The 22114-nt window shown below is 59.0% G+C and overlaps 1 protein-coding gene across 3 annotated transcripts in view; it reads right to left on the reverse strand.

Moving 5' to 3' along the window:
* LHPP (phospholysine phosphohistidine inorganic pyrophosphate phosphatase) overlaps positions 1 to 22114 on the reverse strand; it is a 141144-nt gene that overhangs the window by 70056 nt on the left and 48974 nt on the right. Inside the window, exon 7 of one of the 3 annotated variants that reach the window (XM_060098444.1) lies at positions 12150 to 12613. The exons of the other annotated variants lie outside the window; for them this stretch is intronic. Coding sequence (XP_059954427.1) covers positions 12505 to 12613 — 109 coding nt within the window. The 3' untranslated portion in view covers positions 12150 to 12504. Of the gene's footprint in view, positions 1 to 12149; positions 12614 to 22114 lie in introns of those variants that run through there. 3 annotated transcript variants of the gene reach the window in all.

A 22114-nucleotide genomic window follows, 5' to 3' on the forward strand; every position in this document is an offset into this window, starting at 1 on the left:
CTCATGGACTGAGAGTCTCTGCAAAGCCAGGACTTAGTGTCCCTCATGCTGAGCCAGCGTCTTCAGGAGCATCACACATGGAGTGTCTGCAGAGTGACCGAACAAGCCTGCAGCCGGGAGTGGCATCGCTGCCCACCACAGATGCCAGGACGACAACACACGGCCCAGCCACCGCCCAGCAGAACCTTTAAGAAGAGCGCACGCAGCACGATTCCATTTATAGAGAGTTCCAGAACAGGCAAACCAACCTCTGCTGTTAGAGGTGGTCAGCGTGGTGGTTATCTGAGGGGTCAGGGTGACTGGAAGAGACCCAGTGGGGTTTCTGGGGGCTGGGAATGCTCTGCTTACACAGGTGGGTTCACGCAATAGGAACTGAAGCTGTGCATGTAAGTGCTGGGCAACTCCCTGTATGTCATGAATCAGTAATAGGTTTAAAAAAAAGACCCCTGACCACAGGAAACGAAACCCCCGCCCAGGGGCTGCTCACTACCCCCGTCAGCCCAGCCAACTCTACGACTCAGGGGTGGCCGGTTCTCTGTCCCCTGCCACTGCTGTCCACGGGGGTGTGGGCGCAGGCCACCCCGGAGGAGGGTAAGTCCAGGCTGGCTGCGCCCCACCGGGCCCGGCGGGGCGGGAAAGGCACATGCCGACCCTCCCCCGGATCTCCACGCCCACCCCCAACAGACACTCACTCCTTGGACGATGCGGGGATGTGGACACTGGAGCCTGCCTCTCACTACCCGCCTCGCGCCCTTTCCACTGTGCCCCCAGCCGGCCTGCTCCTGGCCCCCGGACACCCAGGGCTGGCAGGCTTGCCCAGAGCCATGGAATGTTCATGGGAGGGTCACAGTCCCCCCACGAACTGTGGGGTTCCCACTCCGTTCCCAGGAGACACGATGGGGCATCCAGCTTTCCTCTGCACCCAGGGGAGGGACGTGCTTGACCCAGACCTTCTCTCTCAGGTTAGCCCAGGGCAGGGGCGGGAGGTGCCTCCAGCCTACCCTCCTGCCCTGCTGGGTTGGTGGCCTCCTAAGCAGGCTCCACCCTGCAGGGCTTGGCTGGGCGGCCAGTGGGTCACAGCCATGCCCGAGGGGGGAGCACACTCAGATGCCAGTGACTCTTGGTCCGTTTTTTTTTTTTTTTTTTTTTTTTTTTTGCGGTACGTGGGCCTCTCACTGCTGTGGCCTCTGCCGTTGTGGAGCACAGGCTCCGGACACGCAGGCTCGGCGGCCACGGCTCACGGGCCCAGCCACTCCGCGGCATGTGGGATCCTCCCGGACCGGGGCACAAACCCGCGTCCCCTGCATCGGCAGGCGGACTCTCAACCACTGCGCCACCAGGGAAGCCCTTGGTCCGTTCTTAAACCCCAAACCGTGCTCTATAAATAACTGCATTTAATACGACGTTTTTAAAAAGAAAGAGGCAGAACAAAATGCTAATAGCGGTTCCCTCTGGGAGGTGGGATTATAGATTATTTTCTTCTTTGTGCTTTCCTGTATTTTCCAAAGAGGGCACTCATTGTTTATATAATTAGAAAAATTACATTAATTTTTGAAAAGAAAAAAAAACATTGGAGGCATAGTCAGAAACATAAAAATGAGGAGGACTGACAGGAGTTCTTCAGGGTAAAAATGGCTTTTCATGGGCTACTGTGCTCGGGCCCAAACAGGCCCCACTAAGCCCACCCCACGGCAGATGAGAAGCGTGAGAAAAACCCCAGCGTGCGCGCCACCAGCGGCGGCATTCTGTGCTGTGAGTGGCCCTGGCAACCAGGATGCTCCATCTTGAGATAAAGGCCCTGAGCCCAGAAAGACTCCCTGTTCCCAAGCTCCTAAGTCTCGGCCCTCGTGGGGCCCCCAGACTTTGCCTTGCTGGGGTATCTCTGCAGACACAGCCGCTTGGCACCTGCTTGTCCCATGGTGGTCACTATTCCAGGATGGAGGTCGGGTGACGGGACCTCAGGCTGGCCTGGGCCGGCTGGGGGCAGCCAGGGGCTGGAGGACAGGCGGTGTCTCCCCCAGGTGGGTCATGAGTTCGGGTCCCTCTGGGGCATGCATCAGTCAGGGAGACAGCGGACCCCAGTGCTGAAATGCAGGCACCCCACAAAAGTGAGGGGAGGTCAGACGAGATGCAGGGTGGGCAGAAGCATGGAGGCCATCAGGAAAGTAGCCTGCAGGACAGCGAGAGCACGAGGAACGGGCACGGAGGTTGGATTCTGGGAAAGATGGGCCTCCAGCGAGGCTCAGCCCCAGAAGCACAAGGGGCTGGGTGGGGGCCAGGGGAAGACCTGTTCCCCCTGACCATCAGCTCCCCCAGGCTGGTACCTGTCCTGCCCCTCTCTCTGGTCCCCACGTGCAGAGGCAGGAGAACTTCCATGAGGGTGGGAGCCCCTGGGAGCCCCTAGATCCCCCTCGGTGCCATCTGCCATGGAGAGCCCCAGCCTGAGCACACAGACTGGAAACAGAATGTCAGGGTAGAGATCCCACTAGCTCCTGTGTGTCCTCGGACGGGTCCAACCACTCTGCCTTAGTTTCCTCACCTGTAAAATGGAGATATATTCATACTTGGCTCTTGGGCTACTGTGAACATACTTGTAAACCATGTCAGTAAATCAATGGAAGTCACCCTGCAGCTGAGCCCCACTGACAGCCCCATTCAGGGTCGCAGTCTGGTGCTGTGGAAGCCACAGGCACCCCTGGGCCACAGAAGGCATCCAGACCTCCCTGCTGGCCCCAGCACCAGCCCTGGGCCCCGACCACCCATCAGGTCTAAATGCAGGTCACAGGCACCAAGAGAAGGTTCGGAGGGCAAACGCGTGACGATGGCCTTTGGTGACTCAGCCCTCGGGACTGCAGGGCCTTCCGGTTCCAGGAGTGTCTACTGGAGGTGTGTCTCAGGAGAGCCCCTCAAAGCCCCCTCACTGCTTCCGTTGCATCTGGGCAGGGACCAAGTGCGGGTACAGGCTACCCTGCCACCGAGCAGATGGCAGCATCTCCCCAGCCCCCTGGGGAGGTGGCACCCCCTCCAGATGGGACGGTGGGGGAGAAGGGGACCACCTCGCTCCGCCCTCCAGCATCACAAATTTGTGCAGATAGCATTAGAATCCCCCTGGTCCCCAGTGTGTTCGAGGAAGCCGTTGCAATGTGTATAGAGGGATGAGGTCACAGGAGCTCTGGGTTGACGGGACCAGGAGGCCTTGGTGCCCCTCGCAGGCCCGGCATGTCCCCATCCTGGGTCCCCACTGCTATTGTGCAGACAGACAGGAGACTCGTGAACCTGTCTGCCATTGGAGCTGCTGCATGGACCCCACCAGGGTGCCCGTGGTCCCCCCTCCATCAGGTCAGGGGCTAGCTGGGGCTGGCTCCTCTGTGAGCCTCGGGGTTCAGAATTTCCATCACAGGTGGCCACCTGGAGCCAAAAGCAACATTCTTGCAGGCCAGAGAGCCCCGTCCCTGGTCTCTCCACAAAGCAGCTCTGGATAAAAGTTCGCTTGATGGGGCCTCCCTGGTGGCGCAAGTGGTTGAGAGTCCGCCTGCCGATGCAGGGGATACGGGTTCGTGCCCCGGTCTGGGAGGATCCCATATGCCGCGGAGAGGCTGGGCCCGTGAGCCATGGCCGCTGAGCCTGCGCGTCCGGAGCCTGCGCGTCCGGAGCCTGCGCGTCCGGAGCCTGTGCTCCGCAACGGGGGAGGCCACAACAGTGAGAGGCCCGCATACCGCAAAAAAAAAAAAAAAAAAAAAAGTTCGCTTGATGGAGTTAAGCTCAGACCTAAGTTACCATCTGGGCCCCGAGGGCCTGGTGGGCTGTCCCCTGCCCGTGGCTCCGAGCTCTCATCTCACAGCGGATGCATCCTAATCCATGGCACTCAGGGACTCAGACCCACTGAGTGGGCGTGGAGGCTCTCACACAGCAGGGCATGCCTGGTGCTTGATGACTCTAGGGGCCCCCTTTTCCATAAAAAGAATTTAAATAATTTAACAGATTTCCGTGAGCCTCAAAAGTATCATGTATTTCTGATACGAGAAAAAAATTTAAAACATTTTCTTTGATCTTAAAAGTTTGGGTTTTTTTTTTTCCCTTCTAATTTTAAAAGAAATTAAAACACCTTCATGAGCTCCTTAAGGTCGCCGGGGCCCCAGGCACTGCAACCCCTGGGTCCAATTCCTGGGAGGGTCTGGAGCCCTGCCGGTGGCCAGAACCTGGGAGTGGGCTCAGGGGCCGGGAGAGGGTATGAGTGTCCACTATAAACACCAGGCACTCTGACCCACGGGTCTAGGTACCCCACCTGTGCAGACCCTCGGGGCTGCTGGAGAAGATGCTTGTGTTCCCACAGCCCTCGGGCCCCTAGTGAAAAATCCACTCAACTTGCCAACGGCAGGACGGAGTAAGCAGAACAGGCTGGACGGGGGGCCGTGTCCACGGAGTCTGGGGCGCCCGGTGGAAGAAGCCAGCTGTCCGAGGCTCCGTGCTCTGTACTGGCAACTTCCCTCAGAATGCTGTGAGAGCAGCTCCAGAGGTCAGAGAGCAGGGACTCCGGACCACAATGAAAGGCCCCTCCTGCGGGGGGCCTGGAGGGACCGGGTGGGGCCACATGCCTGGGCTGCAGGTTCCTGCTCGGGGTGGGGGGGGGGGCAATCCCTGCCTCTGGAGGCCTGACAGCACAGGCATACCTGCCGCCCACCCAGAGCACCTCCCCAGACCCCACGGAGGCTCCCCCAGCCGCAGGAGTACAGCCACGCCACAGGGACAGCGGGCCCCAGGGCCTGGGAAGTCAGGGGTAACCCGGGGCCTCCTTCCCAGGTGCTCACACAGATGGAACACCAACAGAAGTAACAACAGCTGGTAGTTGCCGAGGAGCACACTCACTATGTGCCGGGAAATGCACTGAATGCTTTCAGCATAACACGCCGTCTGTCCTCCCTCCACCTGGGGCATCGGTGCTCTTATTATCCCCATTTTAAAGATAAAGAAACTGAGGCCTGAAGTGACTGGAGCAGGACATGAAGTCAGGCAAGTGGCTGTGACTGGAGATGCTTTGCTGCCTCCCCTTGGGGAGCTCAGGGGATGTGGCAGGGCGGAGGGGGCGCCTTTCAGTTTCAACATGGCTGATGAGCCACAGGGAACACTTGGGGGGCCCGGTAGGCCTCGGGGGCACCCCACACTTCCTCCAGCCATCCCACTCCCCCCAGAAAGAGGCCCTGAATAACCGTCCTACACTTCAAGTTGCAGCGAGCGTATCCCCTGCTCCCATGAAGGCAGGCTAACAATAATTCAGTGCCTACAATATTCTGAGAAATAAAGTGCCTTGAAGTATCACGGGAAGGAAGTGCCTCCTTCCTTCACCTTGTTTCCTTGCAGGAATAAGAGGTAGTAAGAGCCGTGTTGTTAGCAGACCCAGGCTCTTCCTCTGGAAGCTTGAGTCAGCTTCTAAAGAGCTGTGTCACCTGGGCAAGTCCGAAGCCACTCTGGGCTTACTTTTCCGCAGGACGGAGTGGGAGGGGAGAAACCAGACAACTCCTAAGGGTTCCTAGACCTGCGAGTCTCTCAAGAAATGGAATGTCTGCACGCAACCTCATCATCACTGGTCTCTTCCAGGTCCGAGTAGCAAACTCCTCGTGGTCACCAGCATGGTTCAGCGCGGACGTGTATGGCCGCTGTCTCAGGGGAAGGAGGCCTGTCCACCACCTCCCCTTCGGCCAGAGCAGCAGCTGCTCTCCTGAAGCCGCTGGATGCGAGCAGACCAGAGCCTCTCCTGTCCTCCCAGAGAACGCCCTGATGGGGCGAGAAGAGAAGGCAGCCGGGAGGCCACGCGGCCGGGAGGTAGGAAGACAGCGCCGTGCTGAGAGCTGGGCCGGCCCACAGAGCCGAGACCTGCAGATGGCAGGGAGCCCCTGCAGACGGCCGCACCCTGTGTGCTGAGTCCCGCCCTGGGCACCAAGGTGGGAGGTTCTGGCGGGTCACCCAGGATGGGGGAACCGGAATGGCGGTGCCCAGAAGAGGACTCAGTCAGAGAAGAGTCCAGGACCTCTGGAGTCCTAAGAGGGTGTTTCGTCCACCATGGCTCCTGGGCCACACCTGCCCACATCATGTCTCTGCTCTGTGGTGGTACACACCCCCACACACTTATCTGAGGGCTAAAGAAGCCCAGCAGCTTTTGTTTACGACGCAGCCTGAATTACTCACACCTGGCTGATACCTCCCAAGTCTTGGGTAATCTCGGCCTCCACTCTCCTCAGGGCAGTGGGCACAGAAACCGGGTCCACAGGAGCAGGAGATGGGGAGCCCGGCTCTTGGGGCAGGCCCTCAGGCTGGCCACCTGGCTCTCTGGCCTCGGTTTTCTCATCTGTGAAGTGGGCGCAGTGTGTTGGGTGAGATGAGGCCCAGCCATTATCTCTAATGGGAACGGCCTTTAGATGCATCTCTTGATGGACCAGTGGAAGGGTTTAGGGGGGCTCTGGGCTCCTGGCCTGGGGCTGGGCTGGGAGGCAGAAGAGACTCTGAGCCCTGGTGCCAACAGCCGTCAACAGGTCCCGGCCTCCCCACCTCACCCAACTGCACAACCGGCTCCGGGCTGGCATGCCTGCCACCCACTCCCTGCGGCCCTATTCATGCCACCTGGAGCCTCCCACCTGGGTCCCCACTTCCAGCAACAACGAGGAGCCCTGCCACATGGGCAGAGCTCTGACACCCCAGCATCTCCCTGGGCCCCGTGATACCCTGAGCACCGTGTTCCTGGGACCTCTCACGACAGCAGAGAGATGGAGAGGGCAGGTGGAGAAACTGAGTCTGGGCAAGCTGAGTGAGGGCTGCGAGCAGGGCTCTGGAGTCAGACCTACCTGGTTCGACTCCCGGGCCCACCAGGTTGTCACTAAATGTCTCTGATGCTCAAAACCCGGAGACACGTATTTACCCTACAGGCTTACTGCACAGAAGAAAAGTGCTCATCCTGCACCAGGTAAGCGCTGGTTTATTCTAAAAAGATGGGGACTTCCCTGGTGGCGCAGTGGTTAAGAATCTGCCTGCCAATGCAGGGGGACGTAGGATCAGTCCCTGGTCCAGGGAGATTCCACATGCTGCAGAGCAACTAAGCCTCTGCACCACAACTACTGAGCCCATGTGCCACAACTACTGAAGCCCATGTGCCTAGAGCCCATGCTCCGCAGCAAGAGAAGCCACCGCAATGAGAAGCCCGCGCGCCGCAACAAAGAGTAGCCCTTGCTCACCACAACTAGAGAAAGCCCATGCACAGCAACGAAGACCCAACACAGCCATAAGTTAATTAATTAATTAATTTAAAAAATAATAAAATAAATAAAAAGCTATTATTTTTATTACCACAGAGGCCAAGAGGCCTGAGCTACCAGTGGGTGGTCCATAGCAGAGCCAGGACCACAGTCCAGGTGCCCAGACCCTCACAGCTCAGTCCACCCATCTCTCAGCAGCAAAAGGAGGGCTGACAGCTTCCAACATGACCCATCAAGGGCCGCTGTCCTAACCCAATCCTGGCCTGGTTCTCCCAGGCTTGGAGCTGCCGCACAGGATCTGTTCTGAAATCACTCAGGTTCCCAGTGGTCTTCAGTCAAACGGGGCCCTGGCCTGCTTCCTGCCTTCAGAAAGCCACTTCCAAGGTGGCAAAGAAGCTTTCCCTGCCCTCGCCTCCCCTCCCTCGGCCTCACCAGCCCTGGGCTCACAGGACCTCCGGGAGACGGCTGTGGGGGCTCTGGGACACACCAGCTGGTCTCACCACCGGCCCTGAGCTCACTCAGGCCGGCAGAGAGGAGCTGGGACACGAGGAGGCGCTCACGAGCTGCCGTCCGGCCCTGGCAAGATGGGTCTGGGGCGGCCTCGCTGGGGCTGGACAAGAGTTTATTTAAACCATTTCAGGTGGAGACACGGATGGTTCGTCTTTACTGGCAGGTTCCAAAGAAGGTTAACTCCTTCTTCTCCCTCTTGGCTGACGCTGGCCAGAACAAAACAGGGAGCATCTCAGACATGTCGCCTGGATCCTGCCAGGCCCCAGTCACAGCCTCTGTGAGACCGACGAGGCCTGGGGGTGAAACACCCAGAAACAAGCAGAGGGACAGGCCTGAGCCCGTTCGGCTGAGAGGTGGGGGCCCTGGGGCCAGAGCCGGTGGCAGCCCCCCACTCAGCCAGCCTCAGCCTCCTCACCTGTAAAAGGGCCCGGGGGTTGCGGGGCACGGGGGCTTAGTCGGGAGAGCCACGCTCCTCGAGCTTTTAAAGTAGAACTTCCACCCCAGCCCGGCGGAATTTGCAAGGAACCCCGATACAGACAAGGGAGCTGCTCGGGCTGAACCAGGGAAGGTTCTGGAAGCCCCGCTTGGTCCCCCTAATTCCCTGAGGGACCAGAGCAGGACTGGGGCTTGGGCCCCGGCCTAAGGACAGACCCCGAGCCAGCCGTTCTCTCAGCCCTGGGCTCTGAACTCCTCTGGCAGCTGGGAGCAGCTCCATTTGGTGCCGGCCCCCGGCCCAGCAGGACTTCACAGCAGGCACCTCTGGAAGCCAGCGCGATTTAAAAATCTACTGGACTGGGCTTCCCTGGTGGCGCAGTGGTTGGGAGTCCGCCTGCCGATGCAGGGGACACGCGTTCATGCCCCGGTCCGGGAAGATCCCACATGCCACGGAGTGGCTGGGCCCGTGAGCCACGGCCACTGAGCCTGCGTGTCCGGAGCCTGCGCTCCGCAACGGGAGAGGCCACGACAGTGAGAGGCCCGCGTACCGCAAAAAAAAAAAAAAAAAAAGAAAGAAAATCTACTGGAGTAGCCTAGAACGCTCCAGAAACAAATGGACAGTACTCATAGGTAACACTGCACACAGTGGAGGGTTCAGAGCACCGGCTATAGAGTAGACTCCTAGGGTTCAAAGACCGGCTCTCATCAGCTCTGTGACCTTAGGGGAGTTACTCAACCTCTCTGATATAATAGGTTAACCATCCCATATCATTGTTTTGAGGGTAAACGAGCTCATGGAACAATCTCTGATGAAGTAGGTCCGGTGCCTGTCACTGTCACAATTAGTGTTTTCCCAACAACCTTAGGAAGGAAACACATCTACAGTGAGGAAGCTGAGGCACAGAGAGGTTTAGTAACCAGCCCCAGCCACACAGCTGAGCATACGGGGGCAGCAGGTCCCAGAGGCTGTGTGCTTAACCACTAGGCTCCAAGGACCAAGGCGCACGAGGCAATACCCAGATCTCGTGAACATCGTTATGTGGGACGACGTGCGAGTCCTGACTGCTACTTTACACGCCACATCAGGGAGCTCTTCCCAGCCCTGTGTAAGCCAGAGTCAAGCTACTGCCAGAAACCACGAGAGATGTCTGGTCAGGAACCAGAGAGGAAGGGGACAGGGCTCATCACAGCCTCACCTGTACCTGCCCAGCTCACCTGCATCTCACCTGTAACTCCTGTGGGATCTCACAGCACCCCGCAGGAGCAGCAGCAGCATGTTTCTCACAGATGGGAATGGAGCACAGAGAGGGGATGTAGCCCAGGCAGGGTCACACGCTGGCTAGGCGGTGGCTCAGAGATGTCATCCCCTGCCACAGGCCCCAAAACCCAGGCCCTCCCCCCTTCCCCCGCCCAGGCCCCGCCCAGGCCTCCTCCCCACGCGGCCGCGGCTTCTGACGAGCCAGTACCGCCCCCTCCCTGCCACGGGCTCCCTCTGCAACCTCACATACAGGAGACTCCAAAAACTGAAAGAAAGCGCCACAGGGCCGAGGTGGAGGAAGAAATCCAGGCAGATCCAGCACCTGAGCTCCCAGCACCGGGGCAAAGATGGGTGATGCCCATCTCCCGAGGGGCATCCGCTCCCGAAACTCGGGGCCACGCAGCCTGCCGCACCCGCTCCGGCTCAGCACGCCCTGGGGCCTGGAGGGCAATCCTGCTGCAGCAGAGGGCTCTGCTCCGGCCGCCCAGCACCTCCGGGCTCTTGCCCATCCCCACACTCCTGTCGCTCGGAGCCTGCCGTCCTGTGACCCCACGAGAAAGGACATCAACCGGGGCAGACGCTGTCCCTGCTGAGCAGGCGACCCCCAGAGTGACACGTCCCCCTTCCCCCTGCACTCCGCACCTCAGAGAGTCCTCCTTGGGCACCCCGAGTCCCCAGGACACACGCTCCGTGCCCAACGCTGGGCTGGGGACCCTCCAGGCCACTCAGTGCCCGTCGCACAGTGCTGAGCACACGAAGGTGCCCGCGAAGCTGAGCGCCTCCTGGGTGCCCTCTGGGTGGCAGGAGCAGACGGCCTGGCAAGGGTGGGATGCGCCTCCATGCATGGGGGTGGGGGTGGGGGGTGGGAGCAGCTGCCCCTTGTCCCCTCGCGGTAAGCCAACTGCATCTTATGTAAAGAAAGGTCAACTTTGCTAATCCAGCATCTATCCTCTCGGAGTGGCCGGCCCCATGACATGCCACGCTCTGCCTGGCTGCCACAAGGTCGTGAACAGCAAGAAAAATCTCACGTGGTTGTACCTGCATGTTTCCCTCCCCCCATCCAAGTACGTAAACTTGTGAGCTCTGCCAACCATTCCGCCACAAAAGGGGAGGCTGGGAGCACAGCTGGGAGAATGGGTTGGAAATCTGAGGACGTGGGCGTGCATGTTCAAAGCGGTGTCCTGAACGCCCCGGTTCATGACACCCTGTGATTCGACCCAGGAGCGCGGGCCTGGCCAAGCCTGCCCCCAGGAATGCCCGGGCATCTGGAGGGCCAGGCCAGCAGCCTCAGCTCTCTGCGCTCTGCACACATGTGGTTCCACAAACCTACCTCCCTCCTGCACCTGTGTATTCCTTCAGCTCCTCCTGCACCGAAGGTGCTGAGGATACTTCCCCCAAATCTCCATTTTACAGATGAGAAAACTGAGGCTCAACTGGTAGGTGGCAGAGCCAGGATTTGAGCCTGAGGCCCTCTGTCTTCGGAGCACGTGATCGCCACAGAAGCACCAGCCCAGGTGATACTCTTACACCACGTAGCTAGGCTTTCATGGGGGCAAAGGGACAACCTTGACAGACATGCTGGCAACTGCCCTGGAACACCTCTACCCTGGGCACAGTGGGCGGCTGCTCCCACCCCTCTCACCCCCATGCAGGCGAGGCAAGCCTGGGCGAGTCAGCATCTTCCCCGGAAAACAGAAGACTTTCCCTGCCTACCCGGGAGCCTTGGGTGAGAACCACAGACGTGAAAATGGTCTGGGAAGCTGAAAGGCCTCTCCCGGTGGGGAAGACCATTGTTACTCGGCTTAACAGACCGGAGTGTCCACCACATGCGAGGCACTGGGGCGGGGGGTGGTGGGGGGGACAACGAAATTGGCAAAAACCCAGTCCTCTCACTCAAGGAACAGGGAGGGTGAGAGGAGGGAGACAGATCAGCCAGCAAGGTCTGGGGTCTTCCTCCCTTGTGGAAGGCAGCCCGGTGCCCTGGCATGGGAGGGGGCAGTGAGAGGGATGGCAGGCCAGCAGGGCCAGAGACTGGCCACACACAGGGGGACTGAGCAATTAGGAAAGCAGAGAGAGAATAACGGAGGCAGTCTTCTCCCCGTTGGCGGACAAAGGTACAAACATGCAAAGGCACAAGGCTGGGATGAGCCCTGTGGTGCTGGACCAGAATCAGAGGTATCGATGTGAACCCATGGTTTTCTATGGGTACCGATAGGAACAGAGACACAAGGGGATGGACGTGTGAATTACACATGTACACACGTGCATGTTTCCCACCTCTGTCCACAGAGAGGCTCTGAGAGAAGAGACATCCAGAGGCAGGAGAACATCTAGCACCCTGGTCTTTTATTCTCAGCATCACTTTCCACTCAAAGGAACGGGGTCTCCTTGGAGAAACGGCTGACTCCAGGGCTGATGCAGAGACAGAGGACGATGAGACTGAAACATCTTTTGTGCCAGAAAGTAAGGAAGGGCTGGAGAATCGGTTGGGGCGGTGGTGGTGGTGGGGAGTGTCAGAAGTACACAGATCCAGCTTCAAGAGGTTGCCACTGGCCACACCAGGGACCATCTGAGCAACAAAATCGATTATGGTAGTAACAGATTATAACCCACTGGATTAAACAGGAATCCATGAGTCTGCACTGGTATAAATGAGTAAGCGGGGAGAAGAAAACATTCTTCCCTACAGCGGAACATCTATAACAAATGTCAGAACAAATGACGGAATTACTTGGTAACCATCATAGAAATAATTAACTCAAGAAGCAGCAACAGACATTAAAACTAGTGGATGAAAGTACGACAAATGGGATTTTTACTCAAAGTATCTCCCCACGAGCAGTTATTAATTACAAAGGGAAGAAAACCCATAACTTGATGTCACTCTATGGCAGCCACGTTAACATCATTGTCACTTGGGGTAAACTGACACCGCAAGCCTCCTAATATGATGCACTAAGATGCACACAGCATCACTTCTGTGATATTCTGGCCCCAAATGCATAATCTGGGTCATTTCACAAGGAAGCATCAGATAAAATGACCGTCCTGAAATCTTCAAAATGGTGGGACTTCCCTGGCGGTCCAGTGGTTAAGGCTCTGCGCTTCCACCGCAGGGGGCGTCGGTTCGATCCCTGGTCGGGGAGCTAGGATAGGATCCCGCGTGCTGTGCGGCGAGGCCACCAAAAAAAAAAAAGCAACACGGTCAACACAATGATAGTCGAGGCAAGGCCTTAGTGCCCCAGATCAGAGTCTAGAGACAGGACCACAGAGCTGCTTGCCCCAGGACTGGATCTCCCTGTCTATAGAGGAGTTAGCAGAATAACCGGTGAGACCTGGACCCGGGTCTGGCTCTGGGAGAAGGATACATGGAATCTGTCTTCTTTGGAAATCTCAAAAAGGGTCTGGAAATACGAAGTCTGTGGGAACTCAAGGGAGGGCCAGATAATTCCGCCGGAGGCGAGGTGTGTTTGGGGTGCAACAGAAACGGCGCTGGAGTGGGAACCCACGCAGACCCCAGACTGCCACAGGATCCCCTTGACCTTGAGACAGGCCCTCTGCCACTCTCAGCTGCCCATACAGAGCCGGGGGTCCCCTAAGGCCCTTCCAGCTAGGAAGACCCTGGGAATTCCATCATCAGAGAAGACCTTAAGGACAGCAGGATTCAGGCCAGCCAAGGACGGGGGTGTGGGGACGGACGAGAGGGGAGCCTGGAGGGGCTGGGAGGCCCCGTCTCCCCGGCGCCCACAGGGGTGCTAGGAGGCCCCTGGCCAGGAACACTGGAAGTTCTCAGGCTAGTGCCAGGGGAGCTGGAAAAGGAAAGAGATCCTGGAGAGGATGGTGGGGGGTGGCTCCACCTGCCTCGGGCCTGGGATCCCGCTGCCAGGAGGGTCTCACCGCAGCTGCAGGAAACCCCCAGGCCCGGCACCTCCGTGTTTTCCGTGAGGGGTGGCAGGGGAGGGGTGAGGGCCCAGGGTTGGGTGGTGGGCTGGGGAGGCCTGGCTCCCGTGTGCGCAGGGGGCCTGCGTGTGAGTGTGCGTGAGTGCGCAGGTGTGAGCGGGTGTGCATCCCGGCCCTGGCATCGAGGCGCCCTCTAGCGGCCCCAGCGGAAAGCGGCGTGAGGAAGAAGGGAAAATGAGCGCTGACCCTGAAAAGATCTGGAAAGAGGCAGCAAAGCCAGGGGCGGAGATGATGGACAGGAGGACGGACACAGAGGGGAGAGTCTGGAGGAGAAAACAAGCCCTGTGCGCGCTCCCTTGGGATCCTCCTCAGGGCACAGCACGTCTTGGAGGCCCACCCCCTGCCCAACCTTCTCAGGTCTTCACCAGGCTCCTCCCTCCCCGGGTCAGAGGACCCTCCCAGATGACGAGGGGCAGGTGGGCTTGGACTGGACACATCTGGGCGGGCCTGGGCCTGCAGCAAGGGGAGCCTTGAGTCCGCCTTCTGAGCCCCTCTGTCCAGCGAGGGCTGACTCAGGCACCTCTACCCGGACACACCCTCACCCACCACCCCCAGCCTGGGGCCCGCCGTCCGCGAGTCCAGACACGACGGCCCTGGACGCCCATCCCGTGCTGGGGCGGCTGGGAACCCGCCCTCGAGCGGCCACCCATCCTCAAGTCCAAGTGCGTGCGTGCATGTGCATGCGTGCGTGCGTGTGTAAACCAGGGCATGGGACCTGAGCGTGTCGGGGTGACGCTGTGGGGAGGAGGTCACAGACGGCTGCGTATGCGTGGTGGCCAAGAGAAGGCGCTGATTTCAGTCGCAGGGACCGGAGCCCTCACCCTTGCACCATGCAGGGAGGCAGGAGGGGTGGAGCGCCCCCTCACAGGCCAGGGATGGGACTGCACTACGAGGACAGCTGTGTCCAGAGACTCACGGTCCTGCGTGTGAGCCGGGAGCCCGGCTGGGCTTCGGGGGTCGGGGCAGAGCTGTGCGCGGACTCGGGGGCCTCAGGGTACTTGGGTTGGTTTCTGTTCTTAACGAACAGTGTTGTACTTTCAGGTGGTCTTTCTTCTTAAGAATTCCCCCAATTCACAAACCTATGGGGGTGTGGGTGGCACAAGCGTGCTTTAAAAGATAACTGTTGTTCTGATAGGAGTGCTGTACTTTCATCCTACGATATTTAGGAGACACCCGATGACGCAAAGATATAACCAAATCCTGCGTAACGAGCAGCTGTCTTTCCTTCCCATCTCTGCTACTCATGCACCTACCTATACACCTGCATCTATACTTGTGGTTTTAACCGCTGGGCTCCAGCTCTGATGCTAACAGCCCAGGACCTAGAGGGGGAAGTCAGGCTTGAACGGCAGGCCCAGCTGGAATACCCGAGCACAAGTGCCCCTGCCCTGCCTGGGCCGCAGTTTCCGCCACTGCAAGTAGGAGGTGGCCGACACTGACATTTCAGGGTCTGTCAAGGGGGAACTGGCACCAGAGGTTCAGAAACGACCTGGCGCCCCCAAGTGCCCATTAAATGTCAGCAGACTCAGAATGGGTGTGCGGCTTTCTTTAGCCCTGGCCTCTGGCCACTGCAGTGCCGTCTTCGGCCTCCCCAGCCGGAGGTCTGCCAGCCTCCCCGGGTCATCTCCAGTGACGAGGACTCTCCCCTCTCCAGGCAACCCGTTCTATTTCAGGACAGCTCTGACGCACCTTCATGGTCAGCTTCCCCTGAGGTTCAATGAGGTTCCTTCCAGCACCTTCCAGTACCCCTTCCCCCACCCCACCCCCATACAGGAGGCGAGGGGAGGGCTCAGGGTTCGCTGGCTTTAACCACAAAGCCAGCAAACATGTGACTTCTGGGGCTGCCACCTGTCACCTCCTGCAGCCAGGCCCTTGGGTGTGGTCACATGACCGACTTCGGGGCCAGACCAGCTCAAGTCACAGCTCATCCTCACGAGGCCCCTTTCCTCGAGCGGGGCTGAGTGCAGAGTGCCGTGCGAGAGAACACGGAGAGGAGGGACCTGCTCGGTCCTGAGAACCCCACGGCGGCCACTCTTGGTCGTTGAGACCCAGCGCGGGCTCGGAGCTCCTGCGAGACTGGGCTAACTGGAGGCAGCAGGGTGCGAGAGCGCTCAGGACACGGGCCCTGGAGTCAGGCAGAGCTGCGTTCGCATCCCGACTCCCACACTGGTGGGCTGTGTGGCCTCGGGCAAGTTACTCTACCTCTCTGGGCTTCCATGTCCACACGTATAAAGTGGAGCGAGAAGAGGGGCAGCCTCCAGGGCGGTTGTGAGCTTTAGATGAGCCGAAGCAAGATACATGTGAGCACCTGCCACAGGCTCTGGCATGTGAGACACCCTCTGGGAGGCACTGCCCTGTTCTCACGTCTTCCTCGCCAGCTTGTGGCCGAGCGGGGACCGTGACCCCGGCCTCCTTCTCGGGGTGTCACACGGTCGAGGAGCAAGTGCGAGCAGCAGGTCCAGAGCACACACCTCCCGAGGTTTGTTGAGGGGCTCCTGGAACGTACTAGCTGGGTTCAGGGGGACTAGAGAACCTGCTGGGCCTTCCTCCATCCCCGTCCACCCTGTGAGCCGTCCAGGACCCCCCGAGTTACCTGCAGGTTCCTAGGAAGCAAGTTCCTCGGGCTAGGAGGCTGCTGACGGGGTCCTAACTGGGCCCCCCACTGGGCCTTGTGGCCTCACCCTGCAGCCACCTCCTGGCCTCCACCTGGGACGCCCCCCTCAGCCTGGAGCCCCCCGCCTCAGCCGGCTGGTTTCTCCAAGCAGCACGAGGACTCCAGCAGGACTGTATACAGTTTGGAAACCTTTCCCCTGTTGCCCTGGGCATGAAGCAGCCTTGGTCAGGGACCAAGACGGATAATGAGAGTCAGGTACCAGACAATGCTGCTAGTTCTGTCCCCCAGCGAGCAGCCAGTCAGAGGGCAGGGAAACCAAACCAGGGCAGAGGAAGTGGACTCAACCCAGGAGAGCGGTGGGTGGGGGGGGATGGGGAGACGGGCGGGTCTGGCCCTGCCACTCCCACCCTGACCCACCACTGACCCCACCACCGGTGCCCTCCCACCCCAGGCCCCTGGGGGTCCCTCCTCAGCCTCCCACAGGGCCCAGGGACTAGGCAGACTGAACCGCTGGGGGCTGGTATTGCCCCCCCCCCGCAAAGCCCTAGGATGCAGGGGATTTTGGAAGGATGGCTAAAGGGTTTAGAATGATGGAGTGGTGTCTACCCAACTGTGGTGATGGCTGCACAGCTCTGTGAATATTTGAAAAACTACTGAATTGTACGACATACGAGTTATTTCTCAATAAAGCAGTTAGCAAAAAAAAAAAAAAGAAGGCATATAGGCTCAAATCCGGGTGTGCCCCCATTGACTGTGTGACCCCCGGTGAGCTGAGGGACCTCTCAAAGCCCGGGGTGCCTCCCACAACCTCTATCCCCGTGCAAGACCGAGGCTGCCTGCTGGGCTGACCGGCTGGCCCACCAACGTTCCACAGCCGATTTCCCCGAAGATTGGTTCCCGGAGCCCTCCCCCAGCTGGCAGCCAGGACTGGAGTCCGAGGGACTCGGGGGGGGGGCCCCCAAGCCCAGCATTAAGCTGTTCTCCCCAGCTGGATGGGCTGCAGCCAGGCAGTAGCTGGTCATCTCCTGTTTCCCTGAAGCTACGTGGAGCCTCCTCCCCAGCTGGGAGCGTCTTCCAGAGGCCTGAGGCTCGGGAGTGTTCATCTACGAGGGCAGGAGGTCCCTCCTGGTGCACACGTGGCAATGCTCCTGGGCGGGACACAGGGATGAAGGGCTCCCACCCACGACCCAGCCTGCAATAGCCTCACGGTGACAACTGACTGCTGAAAAATCAACACCCAGGATCACTCACTTCCCTCAAATACCACCTGGCACTAGAAGAAAAACCAATTTCCTTCCGAAGGGGAACCAGAGCCTCCTCTTAAGGAAACTCTTTGAAGTCACTGGCTGCAAAGTGACGAGAGACGGGGTCAAGGGCCACGCTTTGGCGGCAGCTGTGCCAGGAGTGCAGCCCTGTCGGGCTCTGGGTAGTTCCACTCCAGCGTCTGGTTCCACCATCAAATTCTCTGTACCCTGCATCCTTCAGCCTTGTGCAGAGTGCCTGGAACCTCAGATCCGCCAGCCCCGCTGCCAGGTGGACAGTGACCACGGGCACCCCAGCCCCAGCTGAGCTTCGGTGCGGGTGCAGCACCAGTCCCAGCCCAGGGACACCTGGAATCCAGGCCCAGGAAACTCTCCCTCGTGAGTCCAAGACAGCAAACTGCTTGTCAAGAACGTTCTGGACTCATAAAACATCTCCCACCCGTGAGTAAATAACAAATAAGAGAATACCCAAAGCAGGCTCCACGGAGCTGGATTATGTACACAGCGTGACCAGCGTGGGCCTGGGGCAGTGACGCCTGCCACCGTGCTTGAGAACCAGGCGCCAGCTGTGCTTTGCAGTGTGGAACGGAGGACAGGGTGACGGGGGAAGCGTTCGGAGTGTCCTGGCTCCGCTTCTGGCATGTCTCCAGGAGGAGGGTCAGGTGGGGACACAAGCAGGTATGAAGGGATGGTGAAATGTCCCGACCGCTTCCTCCTCCACTGGGGACACGCAGGGCATCTGGCTCCTGAGAAGGACGTCCCTCACCTGAATTTGCCAGAATGGGGGTACACAGGGTCTGGCCCCAGCCGCCATGGAAGATGAGGCCTGTCCTTAGGAGAGAAGGAGGGGGGCTATGGTGCCTGGGGGTGGGGACAGCAGTCCTCCCAGACGAGCCCCCCATTATTCAGACACCGAGCCCTGCCTGTGCCCTGAAGTGAGCCTGGGACCGTGACTCCTGCAGCTCCTCAGAGGCTGACCCCCAAGGGCTGGATGTTCCCAGTAGGAACACGGTGGCAGAAGCACCCACCTGGGGTAAGAGCAGCCAGGCTCCAACCCAGCCTCTGCCTAACCTCGCTAGGTGGCCTTGGGCAAGGCTTTAGCCGTCTCAACGGGAAAGGCCCCTGGCAGCAGTGGAGCAAGCACCCTCTGGGTCTCCGGGACTCACGGCGACCATGAGGATGTGCCAGCGATGGTCACAGGGCCCTGTGGAGCCGGGATGGCCTCTTGAGGAGACTGGAGGAACAGCAGCCTCCTGGCCTCAGGCTGGAAGGTTCTGCCAGCAGGCCCGGTGCGTCAGACATGCCAGGAAGGGGCGGGTGGGGAAAACGCCCGAAAGGCCTTTACCTGGCGGCCAGGTGAGGGCCACACCCTGGCTGGGCTGGACGTTCAAGGAGAGCAGGTATGAAAAGAAAGCCTTGGATGGCTCTGTCTACAGCTCGGCGGCCCGGCTGCCCGGCTGGGCAGGGGTGTGTTTGCAAGCTGTCTGCCTCGGGAGCCTCTCTGGCTCCAAACACTGGGGTTGCTGGAAGGGATCCAGCCTCCTTCCTGCAAGGGGCCTGAGTCTCCCGCTGGTCCTGGTGGGGCAGGCCCTGTGAAGCCCTCCTTCCAAAGCTCAGGGGTTGCTGTGACCTCTCCCCACTCTGAGACTTCACACTTTTCTCTTTGGGCCATTTTCTGATAAAAGTAGAAAGAAGCAGGCTTCCCTGGTGGCACAGTGGTTAAGAATCCGCCTGCCAATGCAGGGGACACGGGTTCGAGCCCTGGTCCGGGAAGATCCCACATGTCGCGGAGCAACTAAGCCCGTGCGCCACAACTACTGAGTCTGCGCTCTAGAGCCCCGCCACAACTACTGAAGCCCGCGCGCCTAGAGCCCGTGCTCTGCAACGAGAGAAGCTACCGCAATGAGAAGCCTGCGCACCATAACCAAGAGTAGCCCCCCGCTCGCCACAACTAGAGAAAGCCCGTGCGCAGCAAAGAAGACCCAACACAGACAAAAATAAATAAATAAATAAAATTAAAGAAGAAAAAAAAGAAAGAATCGAGGGGAATGAGGACATGGAAGGTCACAGGGAGGTCTCACAGCCATGGGAAAGTCCAAATCCCACACCCCCAGCAATGCTGTGGCCTCAGACAACCTCACGTGTGTGTGTGTGTGCGCACAACTAGAAGACGCTGGCCTGAGGGGCACCTGCAGCGGGGCTGTCCGGAGGCCCTACACGGCCCCCTCCAGCCTCCCTCCCTTTCCAGCGCCAGGACGGGCAGGACACGCGGGTTTCCCCTGGCTCAGCACCCCCATCCGGCCCTTGGCCTCAAGCCAGTGAAGAAGCCACGTGGCCAGGTATGAGCGCCAAGCTCCCTCACCGCACGGCCCTCTGCCACCTGTGCCCGGTGACAAGGCCGTCCTCCACTCGCCTCACTCCCCCAATTCAGTCAAGGCTGGACCAAGGCCACCAACAGGGGACACAGTGCACAGGGGTGATGCCCTGCTGACCCATCCAGTGGCCCTTGGCTCCTGTGAGGCCACTCAGGGCCACTCAGAGGGAGACCCAGCACAGTAGGGACGCAGACCCTGCCCCTGCCCGGCTCATGTCTGGCGCAGACATGGGCCACAGGGACCTTCAAACCTAGTGCCGCCGGCTCACAGAGGTGGCCAGAGGGGTGGAGAGCTACAGGGGCAGGCAGGGCAGCCCCAGGGGGGAGGAGCTGGGTGCTGCCGGGTGACGCTGGCCCAGTCACCAGGGTGCCAAAGTGCCAAGGCTGCTCACTGGCCCCAAGCTTGCTACGTCTACAGAGAGCACCGTGCGAGGTGCCATGGAGATCTCGTGCACCGAGACTGCCATCTGCAGGGAGAAGGGGGCGGTGCAGGGGCCCCGCTGTCCACCAGAAATGCACGAAGTGCCTATGGATGCGAGCCGTGGAGGCAAGCTAGGACTTTCTAGTGGCCACATTAACAAAAATAAGAATAAGCAGGTGAAATTAACATAAGGCATCAGGATTGCAACATGCAATCAGTGTAAGATATTATGAATGAGTTTGTCACATTCTTTTTCTCCCACTAAGTCTGAACTGTTGTGTATGTGCACTTTTAACATGTCTCAATTTGGAACAGCCACATTTCAGGTGCTCCCCAACCATCTGCAGCTCATGGCTTCCGCATTAGACAGTGAGGCTCTAGAGATCGGCCAGGGGGTCCTCTGCCTGCTTTGTCGGCACGGAGCCCAGCCTCCTGTCCCGCCAGGCGGCCTCCCCCTCCGGTGGCTCCATCACCACCTAACCTGCACTGAGGCTCTTCTCCCTCCACCCTGCCTGCTAAAAAAGGCAGATTTACAACCTCACAACAAACAAATCAAAAGGTCTGAAATCTTAAATACCTCCAAGAAAAGAGACGCTAAGCCCCACCCTCTCCACGCAGAGCCAGGTGGGGCTGCACCCGGAAGCAACAGCCGTCACCAACAGCACCGACATCACCTCCCCGTTGCTGAGGGCTCCCTGTGCACCGCGTGCTAAACAGCACTTACCTACTGAATTTCCTCAGCAATTTAAAATGATGGGGAGGGTGGGAGGGAGACGCAGGGAGGGTGGGAGGGAGACGCAAAAGGGAGGGGATATGGGAACATATGTATATGTATAACTGATTAAATTTGTAAAATAAAAAAAAAAATTAAAATATAAAATGATGAAGTACGGTCATGGGGAGATGCCACAAAACAGTGTTCAAGAAAAGGGCAGGTTGTGAAATAACATAATACCGTTTTTATCAAGAGAAAAAACCAAAATATTATCCTTACATTATCTACACAGTGAAGGCAGTCTGGAATGATCTGGCCAACTGTTGATGGGGTTTGTCTCTTTGGGAGATGGGGTGATGGGGGACTCAGAAAAGTGCCAACCCCGGTGGTGTAAGGTAGGACACAGCCGCCTGCACGCCCAGCTGCCCGTTCGAGGGCTTCCCGACTGTGTGTGCGGACCTTCCTCAGTGACCCAGCGACCTAGTGGCACGCTTGGGGCCTGGGGCAGGGGCAGTACCTTCTCAGTTTATAGGGGCATGGCTTAGGCTGGGCCAGAAAGACCCCAGCTGTGGCTACATTTAATCGAGACAGACATGTTTTTCTCCCTAAGAAACCAGAAGCAGCAGCCCAGCGCACAAAACTACACGGCTCTCACTCTTCACCTCCTGAGCCTCACCACTGTGCTCTCAGAAAGGAGGTGCCGCTCTTGTGCTCATGGGTCAAAGGTGCTCACTGAGCTAGGCTGGCTACTGATGGGGCGGCACCAGGCGCCGGGCGGCACCGCGCAGCAGAGCATCAACCAAAGGGCGCCAAGTCCCACTGCTCAGCAGCTTCGGGGGAAGCGGGCACTGGGGACCTCGGGTTTCCAGGCTGGCCTCTGGGAGAGAATGCTGATGAGGTTTCGAGTGGGGTCTCCCTCACTCCCTTAGGCCGGAGAGAGCCGAGGAAACCCAGGAAACCCTCGTTTGAGGACCTGGGGAAAAAAGGAGGTCCATATTTCAGGTGTGCTGGGGGCTTCAAGGTGGCCTCTGGCACCCTGGGAGGTCCAAGAGGTGGATGGAAGGGACTTTCTGGCCCTGGACCTTAGGGGTACTGAGACTTCCTCACTCACCTGTGTCTACCTACGTGACCCAAACCCAAAGGCCGCATGTGTCTCTCACAAAGGAACGGGCCTCAGAGTGAGGGTCAGGCCCTCTAATCTATTCCTCTGACCCCGTCTAAGCAGACCACCCAGGACTGATGTAATCCATCCCTCCCCCGACATCCAAATACCCCAGGGTAACCATGTTTTAACTAAGTCTCTCCAGCACACACAAAATGG

Source organism: Mesoplodon densirostris, chromosome 1, assembly GCF_025265405.1.
Source record: "Mesoplodon densirostris isolate mMesDen1 chromosome 1, mMesDen1 primary haplotype, whole genome shotgun sequence".
Classification (NCBI taxonomy): domain Eukaryota; kingdom Metazoa; phylum Chordata; class Mammalia; order Artiodactyla; family Ziphiidae; genus Mesoplodon; species Mesoplodon densirostris.